Source organism: Rousettus aegyptiacus, unplaced genomic scaffold, assembly GCF_014176215.1.
Source record: "Rousettus aegyptiacus isolate mRouAeg1 unplaced genomic scaffold, mRouAeg1.p scaffold_m13_p_8, whole genome shotgun sequence".
Lineage (NCBI taxonomy): Eukaryota > Metazoa > Chordata > Mammalia > Chiroptera > Pteropodidae > Rousettus > Rousettus aegyptiacus.
The window spans coordinates 82,045,944-82,070,564 of NW_023416311.1; the positions used below are offsets into that span (position 1 = coordinate 82,045,944).

A 24,621-nucleotide genomic window follows, 5' to 3' on the forward strand; every position below is an offset into this window, starting at 1 on the left:
CTGCGTGTTAAGCAATTTTCACAAGTGAGATGAGTATGTCATGCTTCCCTCTTCGTACATACTCAAATGTTGCTACCCGCCATGGACTATACTGCAGACCTTCTTACCATTCCTACAAGCATGACTTTTCAGTGGATGTACATGACATAATCTAGGTTAGGATTGAAGTCTTTAGGTGATCCAAAATTCAAGAATAAGATATTACGGTGCTTAGATGAAGTTATCAACTATCACGTGACTTGTAGTCACAGAGGCCAAGATTCAAATCATAGTGCCATCACGTACTATACCTCGATGACACTGACCTAATTATTTACTTTGTGAAATCTCAATTTCCTTGTGCGAAGTGGAGATGATAATATCCATCCCGAGTTGCTATTTTGGTGATCAGATCTAAATTAAAGTGCTTATTAGCACAATGCCTGGCACGCAGTAGTTACTTAACAAATAATGACCACCTTACTAGTAAGAGAATACAGTATTCAGAGAAAGATTTTGGGACCATATTGCTAAATGATCATTTAACGGAGGCTAAAAAATAAGCTTTTAAAAAAAGACTAAAACATCTTACCATAATAAAAAAAAATATATGGTAATCTACAACACTTAAAACCGTGTGTTAATTTCAATGTTAATGTAGTAAAGGTCTTTAGCTGAAAATATTAATATTCTGTTGCAAAGATGTTTACCTATAAATCGTAAAAATCACTGATTAATAAACTTAGCAATCTATTAGTCTTTAATAATATGAGTTAAAAAGTATATAATATTAGTGTGTTAAAAATATTTTTTTCTCAAAATAGATATTTCTCAAAATAAACAACAGTATGTTTTACATTCTTATAAACTCTAAGAAGTCCAAGCTCATTTATTTTCATTTATAAGAAAGTTCAATGTAAATATCTAATTTTGTAAATACAATTCAGCATTATAAATATCTACTTAAGCCAATCTTTTTGCAATGAACACAATATTTCTCAATATGGTCTTTACTGTGCTTATTTGCTTATTTTTTGCTTCCTGTAATTCATTTATAATTACTTCCCTTTACTTATTTTTCATTTAAAGTTTCTCTTTGAGTAACAGTTATTTTTCAGGCTCTTAAAACTTTGCTTATTAACCTGATCCATGCTGAAGACTGAGGCAATATTTGCTATTTGAAATGCAATAATGGCCAACATTTTCACTCTGCTGTTTTTCAATGAAATTATACAGTAAGCCATTAAGTTATCACCAAGAGAATAGAACAAAAAGTAAAAATACCCACACAAATATGATTTACTAGGATCATCTTGTCTGTGATGGCAGAGACTCTGGCACAGGACTACAAACCGTTAAAATAGTTTCTTAAGAAATTTATAATGAGCAGACTATGCTTATTAAATAACAAAGGATTTGTGGAGAATATTTTTGATCTACATAAGCAGAAGAGTCTTTTATTACCAAAAATTAAAAACAATACACCATTGTGTTTAATTAAAACAATACCATCCTAAGTACATATATATCTTGTATCAGAAGGAAATGTAATTATACAAAATTTAACCATACCTTCGAAGACATCGGTCATTTTGCAGATATGGGCAAATGTAGCTCCAGTTGCCCAGGTATATACTACATCCATTAAGTGAGGTTTGAATGAGCTTAGGTAAGTTTCCTCATCAATTTCCAATTTTGCTTCTGCTGAAACTTTTGCAATTCGTTTAGCACATTCCTTTGAAGATAAAATATATAATTAAAATTTCTTACTTATGACCTCCCATATCACTTTTTTCTTTAGGTTTCCAAAGCCAGTATTCCACAAGGTCCCATTTCCTTTCCTAGGTAATATGCGTGCAATTTGCATATTCTGCTCCTCAGTAGCCAGAATGCCTTTTCCATTGCTAAGGGAACAAACAGCATAGTTTTCCCATTGAAGTAATTAACTAAGAAAAATACATCATAGATCATGGTTTTCACCCAGTTATGCCTTTTCTACAAAAAACCAAACTTTTCGTTAAAATTATTCAAGAGTAGCTCTTAAATTAGATTCATTCTTTTCTCCTTGGTAATCCAAAAGGTCGAAAACATCTATGCCTACAGATTTCTGTGGTTCTGAAAGTTTAAAGTTCTCAATAATAATAAGGGATGCTAAATGTTCCACTGAAGGGACCTTTTCCTATGATTCACTTTTCATTCCTTTCTAGCAATGTCTTAAAGTTCACCTTTCCTTATTTTTCTGCACAATGTTGAAAGGCAGACAAAATCAGTTCATCCTAAGAAAACAATAAAAGACACAAATTCATCACTATAAGCTACTGTGGCTTTGAGGATCCAGAGATAAAAAATTTCTTAGAATAAAACAGACTTTAAAACTTTGTTGTAAACCAGAATGGAAAGAAAAATGAACAAAATATTAAAGGGAACTAAATCCTAGGCCATTAAAATGTCATTCTTAATCCCAAAGAGAACAATGCAGGCCCTGAATTATTGGTATAGCCTATCTACAGTATGCACTCACAGCAACTCTACAGTTTATTACACTGGTAAGGGAAAATGTTTAATTATTAAAATAAAAATCACAAATTATGTTATGATATAAATAGCATTAAATGACATGAATACACTAAGTAACATCTTTAATTCTGAAGTAAGCATCTCTGTTGAATGATAAATATAATTAGACAGTCAAAAATGTTTTTATTTTACAATATACTATTCATAAAATATGTAGTTTGAAAAAAATCTTACCTGCATTTGACGAAGTGGTCCTGCTAACTGCTCTGTTAATTTGGGCATCTCACTAGACTGTATTAAAAAAAGGAAAATTAGATGTAAAACACCACGTTTAAAATGTTGTATATACTACCTGTGCTTTAACAAAATGAAGCTTTTACGATATCCATTAATATCAAATTATAAGACCTTAAACAGTAGCAGCATTTAGTTTCTAATCAACTCTCAGTATGTAAAAATACCACTCTTCTCAACTTAATTACAATAGCCTATTATATTTCAGAGGATATTATACTGCTAAATTTGCAAAGTGTAATAAACTAGCTATTTTCTGTGACCACAAATGGAAGTGAGGAAGAATGAATACTATAAACATGCATAGTAGTTTAGTTACATTAAAATTAATATGAATGGTTCTATCACTGTTTGATCTTCAAACAGTTTTGGCTTCCAGGCAACTCAATCTGTAGAAACTGATAAAGAACATTAAAAACATGTCCTCGATTTTTATTTAACCCAGATATTTCTAGATCTCTACAAAATATAAAATTATTAAAATTTTAATCTGAGTATGTGTTCTTAATATTGCCTTCCCATAAGTGAAAAGTTTGTCAATTTCTCAATTAAAACAATAGGAGTTTCAGGTCTATTACTAACTGGCCAAAGGAACTTGGAACGAGGTGCCTGAATTGTGTTGGTTTCTTACCCTGTCAAAGAAAAATAAAAGGTCAAAAACTGAAAACCTATAGGCTTTTGATAAGAATAAAGACATTATTTGTGAATAAATTTTGACAAAGACTTACTATAGAAAAAAAAAATTACAAGAATGGTATGTATGTATGTGTAGGAGAGGATTTAAAATTATAAATTTTTAAAAAAGCAATTATAGGTTAATTGCAACAGATAGGCCTTTATTTTAAACATCAGTATTTACACAGAACTTGGTTTTGATTTGCATCATGTAGAAATATGTATATTATGTAATAAATCATGAACCAAGTTCTATATTCTATAATATTTCTGTTAAAATAAAAAATAAAAATAAAAACAAAGGCAAAATGGCCAGAATGAACTTAACATCTCAGTTTAACAGTGAAAAGAATGCAAGACTGCTAAATGTCTTTGATATTGTGTTCATTTGTGGTAAACAATAACTGCTTTTTCCGATTTTACTAGTGCTCTCCCACCAGGTATGTGCAGTTTATTCCTTCATCCATCCCTTAAGCCTCAATTCAAATGATCAGTGAGGCTTTCTCCAATCACTTTATTTATAACAGCCACACTATTCCCCCAGAAATTTCTATCCGTCTCCTCTACTTAGCTTTTCTCTATAATTCTCACCACCATTTGATATAATCTGTATGTATTTTATTTCTTTATTGTTATCTTCATCCACTAGCATATAAATATCATGAAAGGAAAAATTTCTACTCTAGCTCTAGAGCCTAGATCTGTAAATATTTGTAGTTATTTGATACTTACAAAGATTGTATGTGATCTTTACTTTTAATGATATGAAATAAGGAAAACACAGTTTTAGAATACATTTTAAAACAGAAGTTAATATATCAAGCAGATTATGATGTATTTATAGTATCTTACTATATTTACCTTTCTGGCTAGAAAACATTCTTTCTAAATTATCAACAAAATTCCATGTGACTTTTAGTACAATTTTTCATCTTGATGTTGAAAGGCACCGCCACAAGAACTGATGACACTACAGTGTGATTTCACTGAACAAATCTTAACATATAGTTAACACCTTGCCCCAATATTTAAGAGTTGTGATTTGGCTAAGTCCAACTCTTTCAAAGAGGCAACACACTTGACCTCTCAGAAGACAAGATTTTTGTAGTGCCACATTAAGTGGGGTGGGGAGAGAACCAAAATATAAGAATTAGCCACAAGACAGTCTGATAGAAGCAGAAGACCACCAATGCCCAGTCTCTAAACCTTAAATCTGTTCAAAAAAAATTTGACAAGCGTTCTTAATAATTATCTTGGAAATTAATGAAATAAAAATTTGAACCGAAGAAAAACAACAAACAGATAATATTTTGCAGTCTAATGCATTCTTCATGTACAAATTACTTCATAGGTGTATAGTAGGCATTCTCAGAAGAGCATAAAATAGTTTCTGGATTACTGTCCTATTTGTTTTCATTGCCACCATAGCTGTAATTCTAATCAGTAATCAGGAAGCTGAGAGAAAAGTATCTACCTACTTGAAGTAATGTATTTGATTTGATTAATGAATAAGGAAATAGCTAATTAAATAGATCAATGGCAGAACTAAAAGAAAAAAATTGTATTAATTTACTTAAAAGTTAAAGAGTACATAGTAAAAGGTCCTCTAAAATTCAGATAACAGTATTAAAATTATTTTTAGAAGGCAAATGTCCTTGTCTTATTCTATCCATTTCATCCACAATGAATAAATGTAAAAAATGCATTTTACCTTTCTAAAACAAATCATATTGGCCTTTGGAATAAAGTACAAAGATGATTAATGTTCTTGTAGTAGTCCATCTAGCACTTCCTTTCTTTGATTTCTTAAGAGACACTGAAAGTGAAGTATCTACTCACATGGAAAATTTATTGCTAAACCAGCAATGAGAATCTATGGCTAGTACTGTAAACCCTGCCTATTAAAATTAAGATTTTGGCCTCTTATAAGATCAGCTGTTAACTAGTTATTCTCCAGTATTAGGACCAGATGAATATTCAACCTCATCATCCTCTTCCATTTTTACTAATTTTGCCTGATTTTATATTCACTCATCTTTTTTTTTTTTTTTTGAGACTGTTACTAGGCCAGACCTCCAAACAATACAGAAGGTTATAGAAGAAACTTAAAAACTTAGAATCTCATTAATGATGACTGTCCAAAAATAAAATCCTATTTCACTCTCCTTTCTAATAATATATGGATTTTATTATGAAATTTTTACCATGTGTTAAAATTGTACTGATATCTATTTAACATTACTCATATTATGTAAATATAAAGTAGCATTTTTATAATTAGAAACACCCACGATAGTATTAAAGTTAAATAATAGAATATGTAAATAAGTAAGGCATGCTAAATCTATTAACTCACATTCTCTTGAAACACAAAGCAGCTTAGTAGTGCCGTTGCTTGTTCTGCAGACAGGTCATTGAAAAGGCCATTAAACATCATCTCAGTTAGAAGGAGCTCATCAGCACTATACCGCCACACAAAAAAGAATGAATTTCAAATTTCAGAATATAAAAACACATACATATATATACACATACTTAAAATGTAATTTTTAACAAAATGTATTATTTGACCATAAGGAATAATCAATGAGGAGTGACAGAGATTTATTTCAGGAAATGGCAAGTCTTTATATTTATCAATATACAAAATGTATATTTCATGTAAAAATCCCATCTAGCAGATATTAAAATGCATATATTCACTGAAATAAAAGTCATCACCACCCATTTATCTGGGTCCAAAAATCCTTTTAATTATGTTATTTTACAAATAATTTATTTTATAAAGAAATAATGAAACACAACTTTATTAGAAATCTTAATTAGAATGTACCCATAGCAGACATACATTTTTTTTTTTTGCAGTTTTTTAGTGCAGAGAATACATGATAACCGCGATATATGATGGCCTCTAAATGCAACAAACTATTGCTTAGCAATTGTCATTGAAGAATCTGAACTATATCCATGTAGTAAATATGATTCCAGATTTCAAATACATGTCTAATAAGTACTGCATCATAACTTCTTGCACTTGCGCTGTAAAAACATATTAACTGACTTCAGATTTTAGATATATCTCTTAGGATCTAGCTTATTATTTTTAGTTCCTTTCTAGTATCATCAAAATATAGTATTTTAAAGGACTCTGACAAGTCATAATTTTGTTGAAGAGAGGAAGGCCAACCTCTTTGCTCCATAATTATACATTTTCACATTCAGATTTAAATTATAAATATTAGAATGATCAAACCAACAAATTTCTTCATGATGTTTATTGGTTTACTTGTATTTACAACTGTCTTCAGTATTTGACCTCTTAAGAACCGTTTCAAGGAAAATTTAGTGCTCAACTCATAAAAGATGGAAGACTATTGTCACAAGTCCTTGTAACAAAATGGGATGATGCAAGTTCTTATCACAAAACATAACTATAACTAAGCCCTTTCTATTTAACAGAGAGTAAATTAAATAAGTATTTTACAAGTTTTTGTCTTCAGAAATTTATTTCTCACTCACTGATTCTTGGGTTTAAGAATTTACCTAGGGTCTGAGATTTTGCCTTCATGATTAATTTCACCATCATTACTCTGTCTAGGGTGTTTTCGGTCTCTGTTAATCTTCTGATTTGTGTAATAACTGCAAAATACCTTTCTTGGTTATTTTTCTCTTTGTCATTACGGGTTGAAAATGGAAAATTCTGAATTCTCAACTGTGTCAAAAGCTAAAAAAGACTACGAAGATGGTATCTCTAGAATTCTACAGTCAAAATTCTATAAGGTATCTTACATTTATTAAAGGATTTAATGACTCATCCAGTAATTATAAGAAGGTTATTCTTTTAAAAAAAGCAAACTTTTTGTTCTTTGGAAGACTTCTAAAAAAGAATAAAGTTATGAACTAGCAATCTTTACAAACAGTTTAACTATTCAAAAACAAAGTTAAAAACTAAATTTGGGTTCCCAATGGTAACCTGGAAGTTAAGTGAAGAAAAGAGGACAATACAAATATGGCAAGATTATTTCAAGGAACTACAGTCTAAAGAGTGAGACAGATAAGACAGCTAATAATCACAGGGCAGTGATTTAACAGGTTTATATAGGTAATTATATTTAAAATGTTGAGGAGTCTAAATCAGATTAGAGAAATTCAGAGCAAGTTTCAGAAGATCTTGGGAAAAAATATGCAGGAATTAGCAGGTGGGAGTGAGAGAAAGGTCATGCTAAGCGCGAGAAGTATCAACAAGTGGGATATGGTAAAAGACAAGTTGGAGAGAGTAGGGAAGTACACGCTAAATTGTGGAATTTATTCTAAAAGCAACAGAGAATCACCAAGAGTCTTTAACCAAAAGGATGACACAAAAAGATTTGTGCCTTGGAAAGAATATTATCAAGTATAAAGGATGGGCTGTAGAGATTGAAAACGGGAGGCAATAAACAGGAGGGTTACTACAATACTCTGAAGGATGCACATTAGTCAGTGGGAGTAGTTAAAAGGGCATGCAGGTAGGAGAAATTACTCAGTTAAGATGTTGAGGAGAGAAGGAAAGGAGTCTAGAATGACTCCCTAATTTTTTGCCTTTAATGGCTGGATCTTATTCAACAGAGACCAGAGAAGCAAATTTTGGGGGAAAGGTAATGTACTTTGACGTGATATTGTTGTCTCTACCTCTATAAATAATCTACTCTAGAAGAAAAGTCAAAACCATTCTTCCAAGACTAAATTGAGCTACAGATACCTAAGAGAAATTCATTTCTATATTAATTATTAAATACAAAGAAGTAATTCCAATAACATTAATTTTAGCAGATGAGTTAAGTAGACCAGTGCTATGGTATAGATTTAATCCTGGATAAATTAACCTATGGTGCTTAGGTTTCTTCAATTACAAAGTAGGAAAGCTGAACCTTATCATAGGTTGAAGGAAAACTAGAAGCCTGTGGGGCAACTGTAATTTGAAGAAATGTTTTATTTGGCTCACACAGATACTAAAAATTTGATTCTGAATTAGTTTGTGAACATTTAAAAATCAAAGAGATTTCACCCAAAATTCTAGATGGTTGGCTTTCCTAAACTGGAAAATGTGATATTACATTATTCTGTAATAACAACTAATTGGAGCTGGGTATTTGCTGCCCTTTTGGTGGCCAAGAATTGTCCTGTTTATCAGTCTCTGCCTGTCCCCTGGAGACATGTGAATTCCTAACACCTGAACTAGATGATCAAGAACAATGAGAATAAGTCTTTACCAGCAACATCTAAAACCATACACAAGGCTTGTAATTCTCTCACCTCATCCATTAGGGCCATGAAAAAAATGTTTCAAAAGTGTCCTTTAAGGACTCATTGAGCATAATCGTCATGACAATGACCAAAACAAGATATATCTTCAAGATGATGGCAATTATGTGGGACCATAAGCCAGGCCCATCCAGTGGGTCTTTCCTGTGTTTCTGATCCACAGAAATACCAGAGAGAATGAAATGACTGTTATTTCAAGTCATTTAGTTTTAAGGTCATTTGTAATGTGGCAAAAGGTTACCAAAACAGAAAAATAGCTTATATCCAATTTCAAGCTGTGGTTTATAACATGCTATATGCTGTAATACCTGAATGCAGCCTGAGACTTTAATAAAATCTCCTATATGTATAAAAGGATAATGATTATCAGACTAAATTTCAAGATGGAAAAATATACGTAATGTGAAAAAAAGATACAAAATTGTGTATAAACTAAGATTACAAGCACGTAAAAATCTAATCAGCGGAATTACATTAAAATGCTAATGGTGTTTATGTTAATTAATGGGACCTAAGGAATTTTTCAAAATTTTCCTTTTTTAGTTTCTCAATTTCAGGATCAAAATTTGCATTTAATATGGAAGGTATTGTAGTAACTTTATTTTAAAACAGCTCTTTTTCTAAAAGATTAGTAACCCTCATATAAAAAACAGACTCCAATTTTAAAATCATTTTTCTAGAACCAGGTTTTACCTGCTAATCTCACAAGCCACACGTCCTTTCATCTCTATGACATCAGAAGAAGTGGCAAATCCCAATCTCCTTAAAACACGTTTGCGACATTTGAGCTCATCCATTTGTAAGACTGTTCTTGCTTTCTTTAGTTCTCGCTTTGCAGATTTAATATCTATTGCAATCTAAGGCATATGAAAGTATAAAGGAAATTCAATAATAAAGGAATATTACACAAGAGAAATAATCTTACCAAAAGTTATTAAATACTAGTAAAAATGTTAAATATATGGAAAATATAAAAATACCCATTTGCAAAATTTGAGGCAGAGTAAAGAGATTTAGGAGTTGTTAAAAGCTTAAAAAGTCAGGGAATAGAACATAGCTCTTGCTTAAATGAGGAGGGGTATGAAGGAAAGTCTAAAAGGAGGGGAATGAGCTGGACAGCTGTCAACTAGATGGGATAACTATCAGGAGGTAGAAAAAGTCAGTGGTGAATTAAAACAGGCTTTTCCAATACAGGATTCATTTGACGATCCTGCTCCTAAAGTAGCTATACCATTAAACTTCAGCTTTTCATCTCTACAGAACAAAGGAAGAGCTTAGAAAACAGGGAAAGATGAGGATATATGAATCTTATCTCTTGACTAGCTATATTTCTACCATGATACCTTGCAAAGTGTTCCTTCTATTTGCCTTCAAATCATATAACAAATCTGCCTAAGTTGGAAATGGCTTTAAAAAGAGAATAGGTCTTTATTTTATAGAAAGAGATGAGAGCTTAGAAGAAAAATGTATTTTAAGGCCATTCTTTAGACTAGATGAGTTTTAAATTCAGTTAATCAGTAAATATTACATACTTTTCAACTGTGACAACAGTATGATAGTACAAGAGCAAGAAAACACTGGGTCATTAAAATGGAGGCTTCAAGTTCAAAAAAACACTGACAAAAAGGAAAATTTAGGGATTGAGAAGTTGAAATCAAAGACTCTGAAATTTTGCATATGACATATTAAGCTTCAATTGAGGGGTAGAAATTATAAAGGCAATGATGGCGGTTAGTCACTAATATATACTGACAGCTAACTATGTACCCTGTTTATAGTGCTTAATATTATTTCTTCTATTAATCATTTATGGTAGGTAGCTACTATTAAATCTGGATTTTACAAAAGTGAAAAAAATTAAAGCAGAGAGAGATTACTAAGCAGCTGGTCAAGATCACAGAGCTAGTAATAAAGACAAAGTTCACTTTAGAACCCAAACACTTAGTGATTATTGATATTGCTATGAACAGGTGTGTTGTCATAATGCTATGAGGATAAGAAGTAACATTTTCTATGCTAGGCAAATCTATGCTACCTAACAGGCCTATCAGAAAAAAAATTTCTAACGTTTAAGGATGCTCAGAGAAGCAGAGCACTTAATTTCTCAGAGGCATATAAAGCTTGCCAGTTAGTAGAAGACAGTCCACTAAAGACTTTTTCTCAATAATTTTTATTGAAATGTATTTTGGAAATATTGAGTTAAACAAAAATATTATTAAAATGAATTTTGCCTGTTTTTCACTTTTTTAATGTGGCCACTAAAGAATTTAAATTTACATATGTGGCTCACATTTTATTTCTATTGGACAATGCTGTTCTTTATCTTTTTTTACATACTTAAAAAAAAACACAGACGTCCATTTCTGTAAATGCATAGATACATAGACATATGGGCTTTTCCTCCATAAAAGTGAAATCAGCTTCCTTTTCCACTGAATATGTTAGGATTTCTAAAGACTACATATAAACCTATCTTATTCTTTTTGATGGTCATGTGAATTTGTGTCATTCATCTAATTTTCTACTTATGACTTATGAAATACTAAGAACATGCTTGTACCACCTCACTTTATAATTTCAATTTCTAGAGGTGGGAAAGCTGGGTCAGAGAGTGTAAGCACTTAAAATGTTGACAGTTGAGAGGTCAGATTTTGAAGGCTTCTTAGGCAGGGCTAAGGGATGTAAAAGTTATCCTGCACTCACTAGGAGGCTATCAAAAGACTTGTTTTTTTTCCCCCTAAATTGTTAACTCTAATTTTCTTTGATTAAAAGTTGAATATAAGCACATTACAGACAACTTGGTGGTGGGTGGTGGTGGTGGTGGTGGGGGACCCTATTATAACTTCATTGTCCCAAAACGACCACTTAAGGTTTCCCTTTTAGCCTTTTTGGTGTACCTATGTTCTCACTTTTGCTAAATTGTCCACATCCATTTTAGACACTACTTTTTCATTTAATGGTCTTGCATAAGCATTTTTCCAGGTATTTCAGGAGTTTTCATAACAAGTTTATTTATCCAGTTCTTCGGCCAGACATTAGGGCCTCCTTCAATTATATCTGAGTAGCTAAGACAATGCTTTTTTTGTAGTTTCAAACCATATGCTTCATGGATGCTTTCCAATTGCCATTAAATCAAGCTCAAGTATCTCTGTTCTCATGTTGTGGAATTGTTCGTGTAAAGTGGGAAGCAACAACTAGAAGCGAGGAGGGAGCTACTGCTGAGAAATGAGCAAGCCACGATCATAACTGAGTATACTTGTGGAAGTTAGTAAAGCTTTCTGTGTCTCTGTTTCCTCATCTTAATTAGTACCTTCATGGTGGGCCAGAGCATGATGAACATGGTCACTGAGGACACAGCTGCTATGCCCCATGTGGTACAGGATCACATCATCATGTTAGGTCACAAAGAGTTAGAAAGGGAGAGTAAAACTTTAACTAAACACACTATTCTATTACGCCAAGAAGTGTCTATTCACATATTTATTCGATAAACATTAGGCATTTACTTTTTAAAAGCAGATTATGGGAGATATAGGGGAGTACAAACAAACTAAAATGAAACATCTGATCCTAATAAGCTTAAAATCTAGTCTGTGAGACAGGAAGACAAATGACATAAAAGTGGCATGTGATAAAAGTTGAAAAAGCTGATTGGCAAGGAGTGATAAACTTCAAGGAGGAAGTGACAGTTATATAGTAGAAAAGATGCTAGTTAAGCAGATAGTGGAAAGGAATGTGTTTACTTTAAAAAGCTTTTTCTAAATTCATTATTCAGAATGGCTATAATGCTTTTCCTGGTTAGTGATTACAGCTAATTACCCTAAAAAGCTGAACTACTACAACTTCAAACCATTGAGATGGCTACAACAAAAAACACAAGACAATAACAAGTGTTGGTGAGGATGTAGAGAAACTGGAACTTTCATAAAATACTGGTAAGAATGTAAAGTGGAGTGGCTACTTTAGAAAACAGTTTGGCAGTTTCTCAAAAATTTAAACACAGAGTTACTACATGATCCAGCAATTCCACCCAACTTCACCCAAGAGAAATGAAAACATACCCACACAAAAACATAAAACACAAATATTCACAGTAGTATTATTCATAATAGCCAAAAAGTGGAAAAACCCCAAATGTCTATCTACTGATGTAAAGTTAAACAAAATGTGGTATATCATACAAAGGAATATTTTTCAGCCATAAAAAGAAATACTAATTCACGCTGCAACATAAATGAACATTGAAGACATTACGCTAAGTGAAAGAAGACTGACAAAGAAGGCTGCAAATTGCATGACATTATTTATATGAAATCTTCAGAATAGGCAAATCCATAAAGGCAGAAAGGAGGTTTGTAGTTACCAGGGACTGGAGGATGGGGAGAAATGAGGACTGACTGCTAATTGATTTAAGGTTTCTTTGTAGGGTGATGAAAATGTACTGGAATTAGATGGTGGTTGTGGTTGCAGAGAGCTGTGAATATATTAAAAACCACTGAATTGTACACTTTAAAAGGGTGAATATAATGCTATGTAAATTATATCTCATGAAAAAATACTATTAAAAGAACCCATCAAATTCTATAGTAAAATGATTTTCATCTTGTCTTGCTAAGAGTTGATAGTTTACTTGAAAGAGTAGTTTCTTGTTTAGCTGATGAAACCAACTAGAAAATGAAAAATGCATACTCATTACTTACTGAAATACCTAAAATTCTATGATAAAAATAAGTTTCTGCCGTACCTGTGCTTTTTTTTCACAAAGCGTATACACAGTTTCCAAATTTGGATCATTGTGAAGTGGATGAGAATACATTCGATGCTCAAAAGCCTCTACTTTCTGGATGACTTTTTTCAGCCCCTGATCCTGAATGCCCATATCATCAACAGGATCTAATAAAGGAACACCATCAGGAAAACGTTTCTGAACTTCCTGAAATAAAATATTTAAAAATAATTTTTCATCTTAAAGATAAAATTAGTTAAGACAAAACTAAATCAGTATTTTACTTGTTTATGCACACAGACATAAAAAGGCTACTACATATACATCATTTTTTCTTTCCCCCTTAAATTTGACTGTTTTCTATTGCATTTGTTTTTGAAAACTTTTGAATTATTATACTACGTTTACTGATATGAGGATGTATTATAATTTACTAATAATTCTAGTATTTAGAGTTCAATAGTTGTGGAGGTGGGACAACTTATTGGTGAATCCATTTTCATACATTTGAGTTGTTAAAACTTTTTGTCATAAATAATTCTGTATTGAATATCGATTTTCTGATTATTTCTTTGGTGCTGATTCCTAGGGAGGGCACGACTGAGTAGAAAGATAAAAACTTTTTAAAGGGTCTAGGTCTGTATCCCTAATTTTCTCCTACAAGATTTAACTGTTAAATATAATGAGCATGTGAGTTCAGGGAAGGGATAATTTACATTAGGCTGGCATCCCCCTGGGAGACTGTCAGGGTCTTGGACAGGTTTTAAAGGTAAGATAGGATTTGGCCAGTTAGGAACAGATGGATTAGATTATATTCGATTAATAAAAAAATTTTTTTCAGGTTATCCACATAAATATTTTATAAAACTGTCACAAAAATTTTTCATTTCAGGAAGCTCACCTATGGACCACAACTTAAAACTTTGTACTCTACTCTGAAAGCATCCTGTTTTTCTTTGTTTTCTCAGATTCCAGTATAGAGCCTCCAATGCACACACAATACATGCTAATCCAAGTGTTTATTGACTAAATAACAAAGTTCCTTTTTCTCCCTACCAGAAAATAAAATTTTCTAGAAAGTCCTATTTTACTGAAATAAAACTATTTCATCCATTTATTAACTATATTAAAAAATTATTAAAAGTTCTGACATGATTTTACACATAAAATTTTTAATAAAGTCTATAGTTATTTTCACTGATAACAAAAAAGCAGAACATATTTAACATGTAATAGTCACCATGTTTTCCGCTAGTGAGCCCTTCTTGAATAACTCACTTTACTGGTAGATTCAAAGAAAAGATAATCTATACGAAAATATGCTGCCGCCATTTTTATCAAAAAGAATTTGCTACTATTGATAGTGTTTAGTTTTTCTGAAAGTAATATATTTAAAAGCATTTCAGCTCCCTTATTATAAACTCTATTTGTAAAGTTTATATTTAATTTATAAAATTAACATGTATACCTGTATCGATTTTAAAACACTCTGTCTATTGTCCACAGGTCGAAGGTCTTTAGGAATATAAAGTCTAACACTGCTGATAGCAGATAGGAGATGCACCAAAACAGGAACAACCTACCAACAAAGAGTTATATAATATTACAATTAAAATTGCACACTTGAAATTCTACCATTTCCTAAATTTTGTTTGAATCCTTAGAAGGAAGCTGCATTTACAATATGTGACAGGTATAATAAACAGAAAATAATCATTGTGGAAGCTATATCTTAGTAGATAAAGCTTTTACCTTTATATTTTAAAAGTAAAAAAAAATTTAAACCTCTTAATAACAGCTAAATAAATGATACATAAAAATAAGCGATCCCCTCAATACAGAATTCATACCTTATTCATTTTTGTGTTATCAGTATCTGGCACTTTCTAAACACTTGAAAAGACAGACTCCTCTTTAGGTTTATTTAGATAAACAATCCTTTGGGTACAATGAATACATGCTAACTGTGGGAGTTTTAGTCTCATTTACAGTTAAGCAGGCAATCAGTAAAATAATCATCAGGGAAAAAAAAAATCACACAAATTTCATTGGTGGTGGAATTTTGGAGAAGAACAAATGATAAGATTGAGGAATAAAGACCAAAGGCTTGCTGGTATTCAGAATAATAATCATACATTTAAATCATTATTTTAAAATGTTTAATAATACACAGTCTTCTTAATTACTGTCCAGTCTGAATCTCATAGTTATTTAATTGATCCAAAGGAGCAACCTAATAATGTGGCAGTGGCAGATTTTACTTTCTATAAACCAAAACTAATTGTAACAAATATTACAATGATATTCCCTAAAAGATCTAGCTAATATGCCATGAACTTAAAATAATGGATAAAAATAACAAAATTTCAGTGTGATAGTAGCTTTCAAATTGGAATCTCTACAATGAGGTTTTGCCTCCAACATTTTATTTTAATTAATAGAAAATAAAAAACAAAATAGATGTTCGAGAAATATGGGATCGCATGTGGCAAACAATGTATTTCATTTAATTAAAAGCACATGGAAATTAAACGATTTTAACTAAGGAAACATGGGTAGAAAATTGTCATTATTAAAACTGCTTCAATCATTTTCACAGGAATGTAATAAACAGTATGAATGGAACAAAACTACTGATCACACACACACACAAAGTACCTTTATAGCCCAGGTAAAATCTAGCTTCATGTGAAAATTTAAATTATTAAATGCTTTTTAACTTTCACTTTGTCAATAACCTTGCCATAATTTGATAAAAGAAAAAGAGCTTAAATTTCATTAATCATTCTACTGGTATTTTAGATGGCCTTAACATATCTTAAAATGCCTTGAAAACTTCTTAAAAATTTAGAAATCATGACAATATGTTCATTATAATTACATTAGAAAATCTAGTGATTATAAATAATTCGCAAAATATCTGAAATATGAAGATGAAAAATAAAGTACAAACTTGCATCTCTCCTTTCTCATCAGGTTTAGCTGGCTTTGCAGCCTCAGTAGCTGAATTTTTTAAGCTTTCTCTGCTACAGCGCAGAAGTACTTCTACAACATATAAAGGATCCAGTTCACCAGAATTAGGCTATGAAAAAAAAAAGAAAAAGTTTATTAATTTTTAAAAACTGGCCCACAAATTTAAGTTACATGTGTATAGGGACTATGATCTCAGCATTCAGCATTATGATTGGCACATACTGTGCAGAAAATCTTTATTTCATGAAATGAAGACTGTCTTCATCCTTCAACATGCTCCACTAGATAAAGAAAAATCACTTGGGACTTAGGAATTCAAATAGTAGGATGATCACTGTAAACTGGGACATAAAATGCCATTTTAAGTTTCTAATGATTAGTTTGTAATTCCATTTTAAACCAGAATTAGGAAAATAAACTTAAAGAAATGATTAGTACCAAACAATGACTCTGCGTTTTCAAACCACCCTAATTAAACAACATAAAAAATATATTGAAAGGAGATTGTTTTATTGCTTAATACACTGGCACCTCTATAATGTCGTTTCATATTTTATTAAATATTCTCTAATAAAAACATGATTTTCAAGGACTAATCACATCTTTTGCACTATAATAATTTACCTGAGCAGTGTCTTTCAAATAGTATTAAGACACTTTTTTTCTTTAATGAAGAATTATTCTACTTTTTAGTTCAATATTTGAATTATCTCTTTTGCATAAAACAGATAAATGTTACTTTGAGAAGACACATGGCAAAGAAGTGACTGCTTGGTCCTTCCCTCAACCCCACACACAGTTCCTATTCAAAAATAAAAGACTGTCAAGATGTGACAGTGAATCCATACTTAAAATGTATTTCTGTAATAAACTAACAACTGCTTCACACCAGTAAAATAAATCCCCAATACAAACCAAAACTACAATCATAATTATCTTATGAGGCCAAATTTCCTCAAAGAAAGCATAGCCTCCATTTTCCAATCCAAAAGGAAAACTGTTTTTTTTTATCATACTTTTTTTCAAAATATGGTTATTTTAAAAGAAGTTTCAAAATTCCTCAGCTTGGTATATACACAAAACAAAGCTGGATAGTATTTTCAATTAGGTCTGTATCTGTAAAAATTATGTGTATGTATAGCTTAGTATAAAATGAATTTTATAAACCATGAGCAAAGTAAATAGTTATGACCAATTGTCAACTCTTCTAAGGAGCCAATGACTATAAAAATAATCAGTGACTATCATATTTAGTTTTGTGGGGGGAGGGGGACCTTTAAGATGCATTCCATAATTTGATGAATAAATTAATTCAAAGTGTTAGATAACATGTATTTGGACAAAAATAACCTAAGATTTATAAAAAATCTTTAATATATCTAGATAATATAGAACTCTTGCTGGGTTTGGTTCTCATTCTGTAAATTTTATGTGTAAACTTAATATTCTCCCTCTATAAGATACAACAGTCACAGAAATAACTATTAGAACTCTCAACCTTATCATGTAATCATCTGTCTTTGTAGAGCTACCAAAACCAATTACAGGTTTGGAGAAACATGGTGGAGAGAGAGACGTCACCAGCTAGCTCTCTTTGAAACAAAAATAAGCTGGACATCTAAAACTCAACAAAAAACACCCAAACTGCACACCAGCACGTCTGAGCATGGGATCTGTGCATAAGAGCTACCACAGGTCAGAACACAGTGTCAGGCAGTGGACTGGGCGGTAGACTGAGAGAAATAAAGAAGCTGCCTCTTGCAGCCACCGGTGCTCCCTGTAGGAGGAGGAGGAGGAGGAGGAGGAGGGGAGAAGGTGCGGCAAGTTCCCTGAACAGCTCCGTCTGGGAGAGTTGTGAGTTTCACGCAGCCAGTGGCAGGGCCCAGTCATCGGGGCAGAAAGCAGAGAACCGGGATGGCAAAAAAAAAAAAAGCAACAAGTTGATTTTTACTGGCTGCGGTTGCAAAACCGAGGCTGAATCCAGTCCCCAACTCTCAACCCAGGGGGCCCCTCTTCCCATACCCCCCAAGACGGAACACCGCAGAGCCCCAGGGAAATCTGAACAAACACTACTGAAACTGTTGCTAACACTGACAGGGACTGAAAATGAGGGTAGCGAGCATAATTAAAAATCTATGAGAAAATAAAAAGGCATTATTAAGCTTTTATATAAAGCAGGGATTGCAGGGGTTTAGACGCCACCTACTGGAAACAAAAAGAAAAGCACCTTCTTTGCAGCAGGCTAAAGGAGACCTTTAGATAATAAATCTTTCTGGGAAAAAAGCAGAATACACTTCCACTAATGCCCAGGCAAAGAAATAGTCCATTAAACACCATGAACAACCAAGGTGACAAGACATTTCAGAAAGAAAGAGAAAATCTCCAGAAAATAAGCTTAGAGACATAGATATATGCAACTTAAATGACAGAAAATTAAGGATGGCACTTCTGTAAAAACTCAGTTCTGAAATGAGTCATATCAATAATTTCAAGAATTGAAAAAACAACTAGATGAGCAGAGACATTAAACCCTCAAAAAGGACCAAACATAACTTTTAGAGATAAAGAAAACACTGCGAGAGTTGAAAAATGAAACAGCAATCTTGGGAAAGAGAATCGACCAAATGAAGGAAAGGATCAGTGATATTGAAGACAGAAATCTAGAAATAAATCAGAAGGAAGAAGAGAGAAATCAAAGAATGAAAAATAATGAAAGAGAAATTCAAGAACTAGCTGATACCATCAGGGAAGGAAACATAAGAATAATGGGCTTTATTGAAGGTTAAGAAAAGGAGCAGGGACTAGAAAGCATTTTCAGACAAATAGCTGACGAGAATTTCCCAAATCTAAGGACTGAGCTGAAGCGTGAAATTCAAGAAGTCAACAGAACACTCAATTATCTCAACCCAAAAAGACCTTCACCAAGACACATTGTATTAAAATTATCAAAAATCAACAACAAAGACAGAATTCTCAAGGCAGCCAGGGAGAAGAAAATGGTAACTTATAAAGGAAAACCCATTAGATTATCATTGGACTTCTCAGCGCAAACATTACAAGCCAAAAAGGAATGGAATCGAATATTTTAACTATTAAGTGAAAGGAACTACCAGCTTAGAATAATGTATCCAGCTAAGCTCTCCTTTATATATGAAGGAGAAATTAAGACCTTTCCAGACATACAAAAATTGAGGGAATTCTCCATTACAAGGCCTGCAGTACATGAAATACTGAAAGGGGTTAGCCCACCTAAACCAAAATGACCAAAACAAAACAAAACAAAACAAAACATAATTAGGGGTAAAGTGACTATCAATCAGGCAAATAAAAGCAGAAGAGTGCAATCCTTACTAAGAACAGAGCATTATTAGCTTAAATAAGAAGAGAATTGCTACAGCAAGATAGTAATGAATGTTCAGCATACATAGGGGCAAACTGAGATAACAATGACTGAAAAGGGGGGGATTCAAAGATTCAAATTCACAGAGGGGAATGGAGATAAGGCACGCATAGAAGAAAATGGGTGACTGTATATATATAACTATCCTTTACATATTCGTAATGGTAACCACACACCAAAGATTCCGAACTGAAGTATGTAACATAAAATAAGAAGGACCAGAGGGAAAACCCACAAAAGCCAACCAAAATAAAGAAAACAGAAACATAAGAACAAGAAAGCGACAGAAACACCAAGCTACCAGGAAGCAAAAGACAAATGGGTATTAGAAGACCTCATATTTCAATAATCTCCCTAAATGTAAATGGACTGAACTCACCAATAAAAGGCACAGAGTTGCAGAATGGATCAAAAAACAAAACCCAACCATACGCTGCCCCGAAGAGAAACGTCTCAGCTCCAAAGTCCGATATAAACTCAAAGTGAAAGGGTGGAAAATGATATTTCAAGCAAATGGCATTCAGAGAAAAGTGAGTAGTGGTACTAATATTGGACAAAATATTCAAAATAAAAAAGATAAAGATACTAAGGGACACTTCATAATGATAAAGGGAATACATGCACAGGAAGACATAATACTTATTAATATCTATGCTCCCAATCAGGGAGCCCCAAAATACGTAAAGCAATTACTAACAGAACTAAAGAGAGCAACAGACCAAAACACTATTGTAATAGGGGACCTAAATACCCGACTGTTGGATATAGGCAGATCATCCAAACAGAAAATCAATAAGGAAATAACATCCTTAAACAACACATTAGACCAACTGGACATAATTGACATTTACAGAGCCTTCCATCCCAAAACAGCTGCTTATTCATTCTTCTCTAGTGCACATGGAACATTCTCAAGAATTGACCACATACTGGAATATAGAGATAGCCTCAACAAATATAAGAGGGTAGAAATCATACCAACCATATTCTCTGATCATAATGCTTTGAAACTAGAGATTAACTGCAAAAAGAAGCAAGAACCACAAATACATGGAGATTAAAAAACATGCTACTGAAGAATAAATGGGTCACAGAAGAAATAAAAAAAGATCAAGAGATACATAGAAACAAATGATAATGATAGTACAACATACCAAAACTTTTGGGACATGGCAAAAGCGGTCATAAAAGGCAATTTCATATCACTATAGGCCTATCTCCAAAAACAAGACCGAGCCCAAATAAACAACCTAATGCTTCATTTCAAAAAACTAGAAAAGAACAAATGAAGCCTAAACTCAGCAAAAGAAAAGAAATAATCAAAATTAGAGAAATAAATGAAACTGAAAACAAAACAAAACAAAAAAAGGAAAAATAAATGCAACAAACAGCTGGTTCTTTGAGAAGGTGAATAAAATGGGCAAATCCCTGGCTATACTCACAAAACCTCTTAAAATATATTACAGAAATATCCTCAAGTGTTACTATGGAGACACATTCAGAAGTCTTCATTGCAGTGTTTAATGAAAATCTGCTGTTAAAAAATATTTCCTAAGATTATAAAAATTTTCATCAGCAAACTTCTCATTCCGTACTCTAGCAAAGACAGGTCAACAACGTCATCCTTCACTTAAGTTACTACACGTTCTATTTGGCTTTCTAATAATTAGCATATTCTTTAAGTTTTTGCTCAAATGTCCTAATTTTTAACTTCTTAATCATATAATTTTCTTTTTCCTAACATCTCCTTCTTTTTAAAATGTGGCTAATTCCTTACTACAAATGAAAATTTCCAGATTAAAATATACTTTTGATAATCCCAAACCTGCAGAATGTAAAGAAACAAATAATATTAAATAAATACTGACAATTACATTTTTTCTCTCTAAAATGCTTCAAACTAAAAAACTAAAATGCTTCAAACTATTTTCTTCATTGGTGTGTATTTTTCCTCTCTCTAGCAAACTCCATTGGCTACAATAATATTTGAATCAATATTCTGATCTAAATTACAAAATCATTTAAAAATGTACTTCTGCAGGGTATGTCCTGGTAAACACACAGAGACCCTTGTCAAAACCCATGTCATCCCAGGGCAACTGTGGTCAAATCCCAAGCTGCATGCAGGAAGCAACATAAGAGTCAGCACTGTAGGGTGGGGGGAGCAAAAATCTTTAACAACATAACAGCAAACTGAATCCAGCAACATATAAAAATAATAATACAATATGACAAAGTGGGGTTTCTTCCAGGAATCAAATGTTGGTTCCTATCTAAAAATCAGCTATTGTAATATACCAGGTTGGAAAATATACAAAACAGAGTAAGAAAACAACTACATCATTTAAATAGGCACATAAGAAAGCATTTGACAAAATATCACACTCTTTTCATGACAAAAAAACATTAACAAACTAAGAAAAGAAGGAAACTTCCAGAATTTGATAAAGGACGCTTACAAAACACTCAGAGTTAACATTATGCTTAATGGTGAAAGACTGAATGGTTTCCCCTTAAGATTAGGAAAACGACAAGGATATTTGCTTTCATCGCTTCCATCAATATTGTACTGGAGGTTCTAACCAGGGCAAATAGGCAAAAAGAAGATAACATCCAGATTGGAGAGAAGTAAAACAATCTCTATTTGCAGAGAACATGACCTTGTATATAGAAAATCCTAAGAAATCTACTAAGACTATTAGAATAAACAAATTCAGTAAAGTTGCACGATACAAGATCAATTAAAAGAACAATCTCATTTACAATAGCATCAAATAGTTAAAATACTTAGGAATAAATTTAACAAAAGAAATACATACTTTATACTTGAAAAACAAATTATTGTTATAAGAAATAAGGGAGATCTAAATAAATGGGAAAATATCCTGTGTTCATGACTGAAAGACTCAATAATGTTAAGATAGCAACTCTCCAAATTGATCTAATTCAATTATAATCCCTATCGGAATCTCCACTGATTTCTTCGTAGAAACTGACGAGGAAATAATAAAATTCATATGGAATTGTAAGGATCCTAGAATAACCAAAACAACCTTGGGTGGGGAAAAATGAAGTTGGAAGACTAAAAAGTCTATTTTTTCTAAACTTAACTACAAAGATATGGTAATCAATAATATTGGCATGAGCACTGATATATGGATTAATGGAATAGAATTAAGGATCCAGAAATAAACCAATGTTTCTATGCTCATCTGAGTTTTGAGAAGGGTAATATGACTATCTAATAAGGAAAGAATTTTCCAACAATTGGTCCTAGAACAAGAGTGAAAGCTGGACCCTTAACCTTACTCCACACACAAAAATTAACTGAAAATGGAATAGAGACATAGGGGTAAATCTTCATGACTGTGAGATGAGCAATGTTTCTTATATACAGCACCAAAAGCATGACTGGATTACATCAAAATGAGGAACTTTTGTGCTTCAAAGGACACTATCAAGAAAGTGAAGACAACCCACAGAAGTGGGAGATGGTATTTGGGAATCACATATTTGATAAGAGATTGTATCTAGACTATATGAAGAATTCACAACAAAATGAAAACGATTTGAAAATGGGTAAAAGATATGAATAGACATTTCTCCAAAGAATACATAAGTGATCATAAGCACATTTAAAAGATCCTTGGAATTATCAGGCATTAGGGAAATACAAATCAAGACCAAATTGAGGTACCACTTAACACCATGTAGAATCAAAAAGTCATATAGTAACGGTTGGTAACAATGTGAAGAAATCAAAACCCCCATACATTTCCTTGTTGGTGAGAATGTCAATGGTGCAGCCATTCTAGAAAGCAATCTGGCAGTTCCTCAAGTGGTTATACAGAATTTCCACAGGATCTAGCAGTTCCATGTCCAAGAGAAATAAAAACATGTCCACACAAAAACTTGGAAACAAATTTTCAATGGGACTTTATTCATAATATCTCAAAGGTGCAAACAATACAAATAGTACAATGTCCATTAACTGATGAACAGACAGACCACATTTTAGGATTTAATTTTTTTTTAATTTAAATTTAAATTTTCAGAATAGGTCAATCTATAGAAAGTAGATTAGTGGTTTTTTAGGGCTAGCGAGTATGGGAGGACAGATTCGCGCCTGAATGAGAGGTTTCCTTTTGAGGTGACAAAAATGTTCTAAAATTAACTGTGGTGATAGTTGCACATACCTGTGAATATACTAAAGTCACTGAATTAAACTTTAAAATGGGTAAACTGTATAGTATGTGAATAATGGCTCAATAAAACTTTAAAAAAGAAATGTAAAACCTACAGTGAAAGAAATCTATATAGCACTACAGTACATTGCAAGGAAAAATATTCTTCCTTGCAAAATTATCTTAAATATAGACAAGTTTCAGAATGAGTAAACTGGCAAAGACACAGTAACTTTTCCGTCATAGTTTATATAAGTGTGGATGGAACCATGACATTTAACATTAACTGCCACACTTTCCATAGTACACAAAAAATAGAATTTAATAGCTGTCAAAGAGGCTTAAATAAAGACTGCTATCAAGTTAACCTTGCCTCCTATAAGGAAAATCATATCTACTAATAGTTATTCCTAAAGAAAATAATGAGTATGTGTGGGGAGTTAGGGGGAGAGGCAGGTAAACAGTTGATAGTTTTCTCATGGTTGAAGGTGGTGCAATAGAAAATATAAAAGGCCTGAGTTGTTCTAGTCATCACTCAAATGAATTATATCCATATATTCTTTGTCAAGGTT

The 24,621-nt window shown here is 32.3% G+C and overlaps 1 protein-coding gene across 1 annotated transcript in view; it reads right to left on the minus strand.

The window, feature by feature from the left end:
• The window catches only part of MTREX (Mtr4 exosome RNA helicase), an 80,050-nt gene that overhangs the window by 8,390 nt on the left and 47,039 nt on the right, over positions 1-24,621 (minus strand). Inside the window, exons 19-25 of the mRNA XM_016142332.2 lie at positions 16,446-16,574; positions 14,961-15,071; positions 13,511-13,699; positions 9,460-9,623; positions 5,822-5,927; positions 2,731-2,787; positions 1,552-1,714 (exon numbers count right to left, since the gene is read on the minus strand). Coding sequence (XP_015997818.2) covers positions 1,552-1,714; positions 2,731-2,787; positions 5,822-5,927; positions 9,460-9,623; positions 13,511-13,699; positions 14,961-15,071; positions 16,446-16,574 — 919 coding nt within the window. The remainder of the gene's footprint in view (positions 1-1,551; positions 1,715-2,730; positions 2,788-5,821; positions 5,928-9,459; positions 9,624-13,510; positions 13,700-14,960; positions 15,072-16,445; positions 16,575-24,621) is intronic.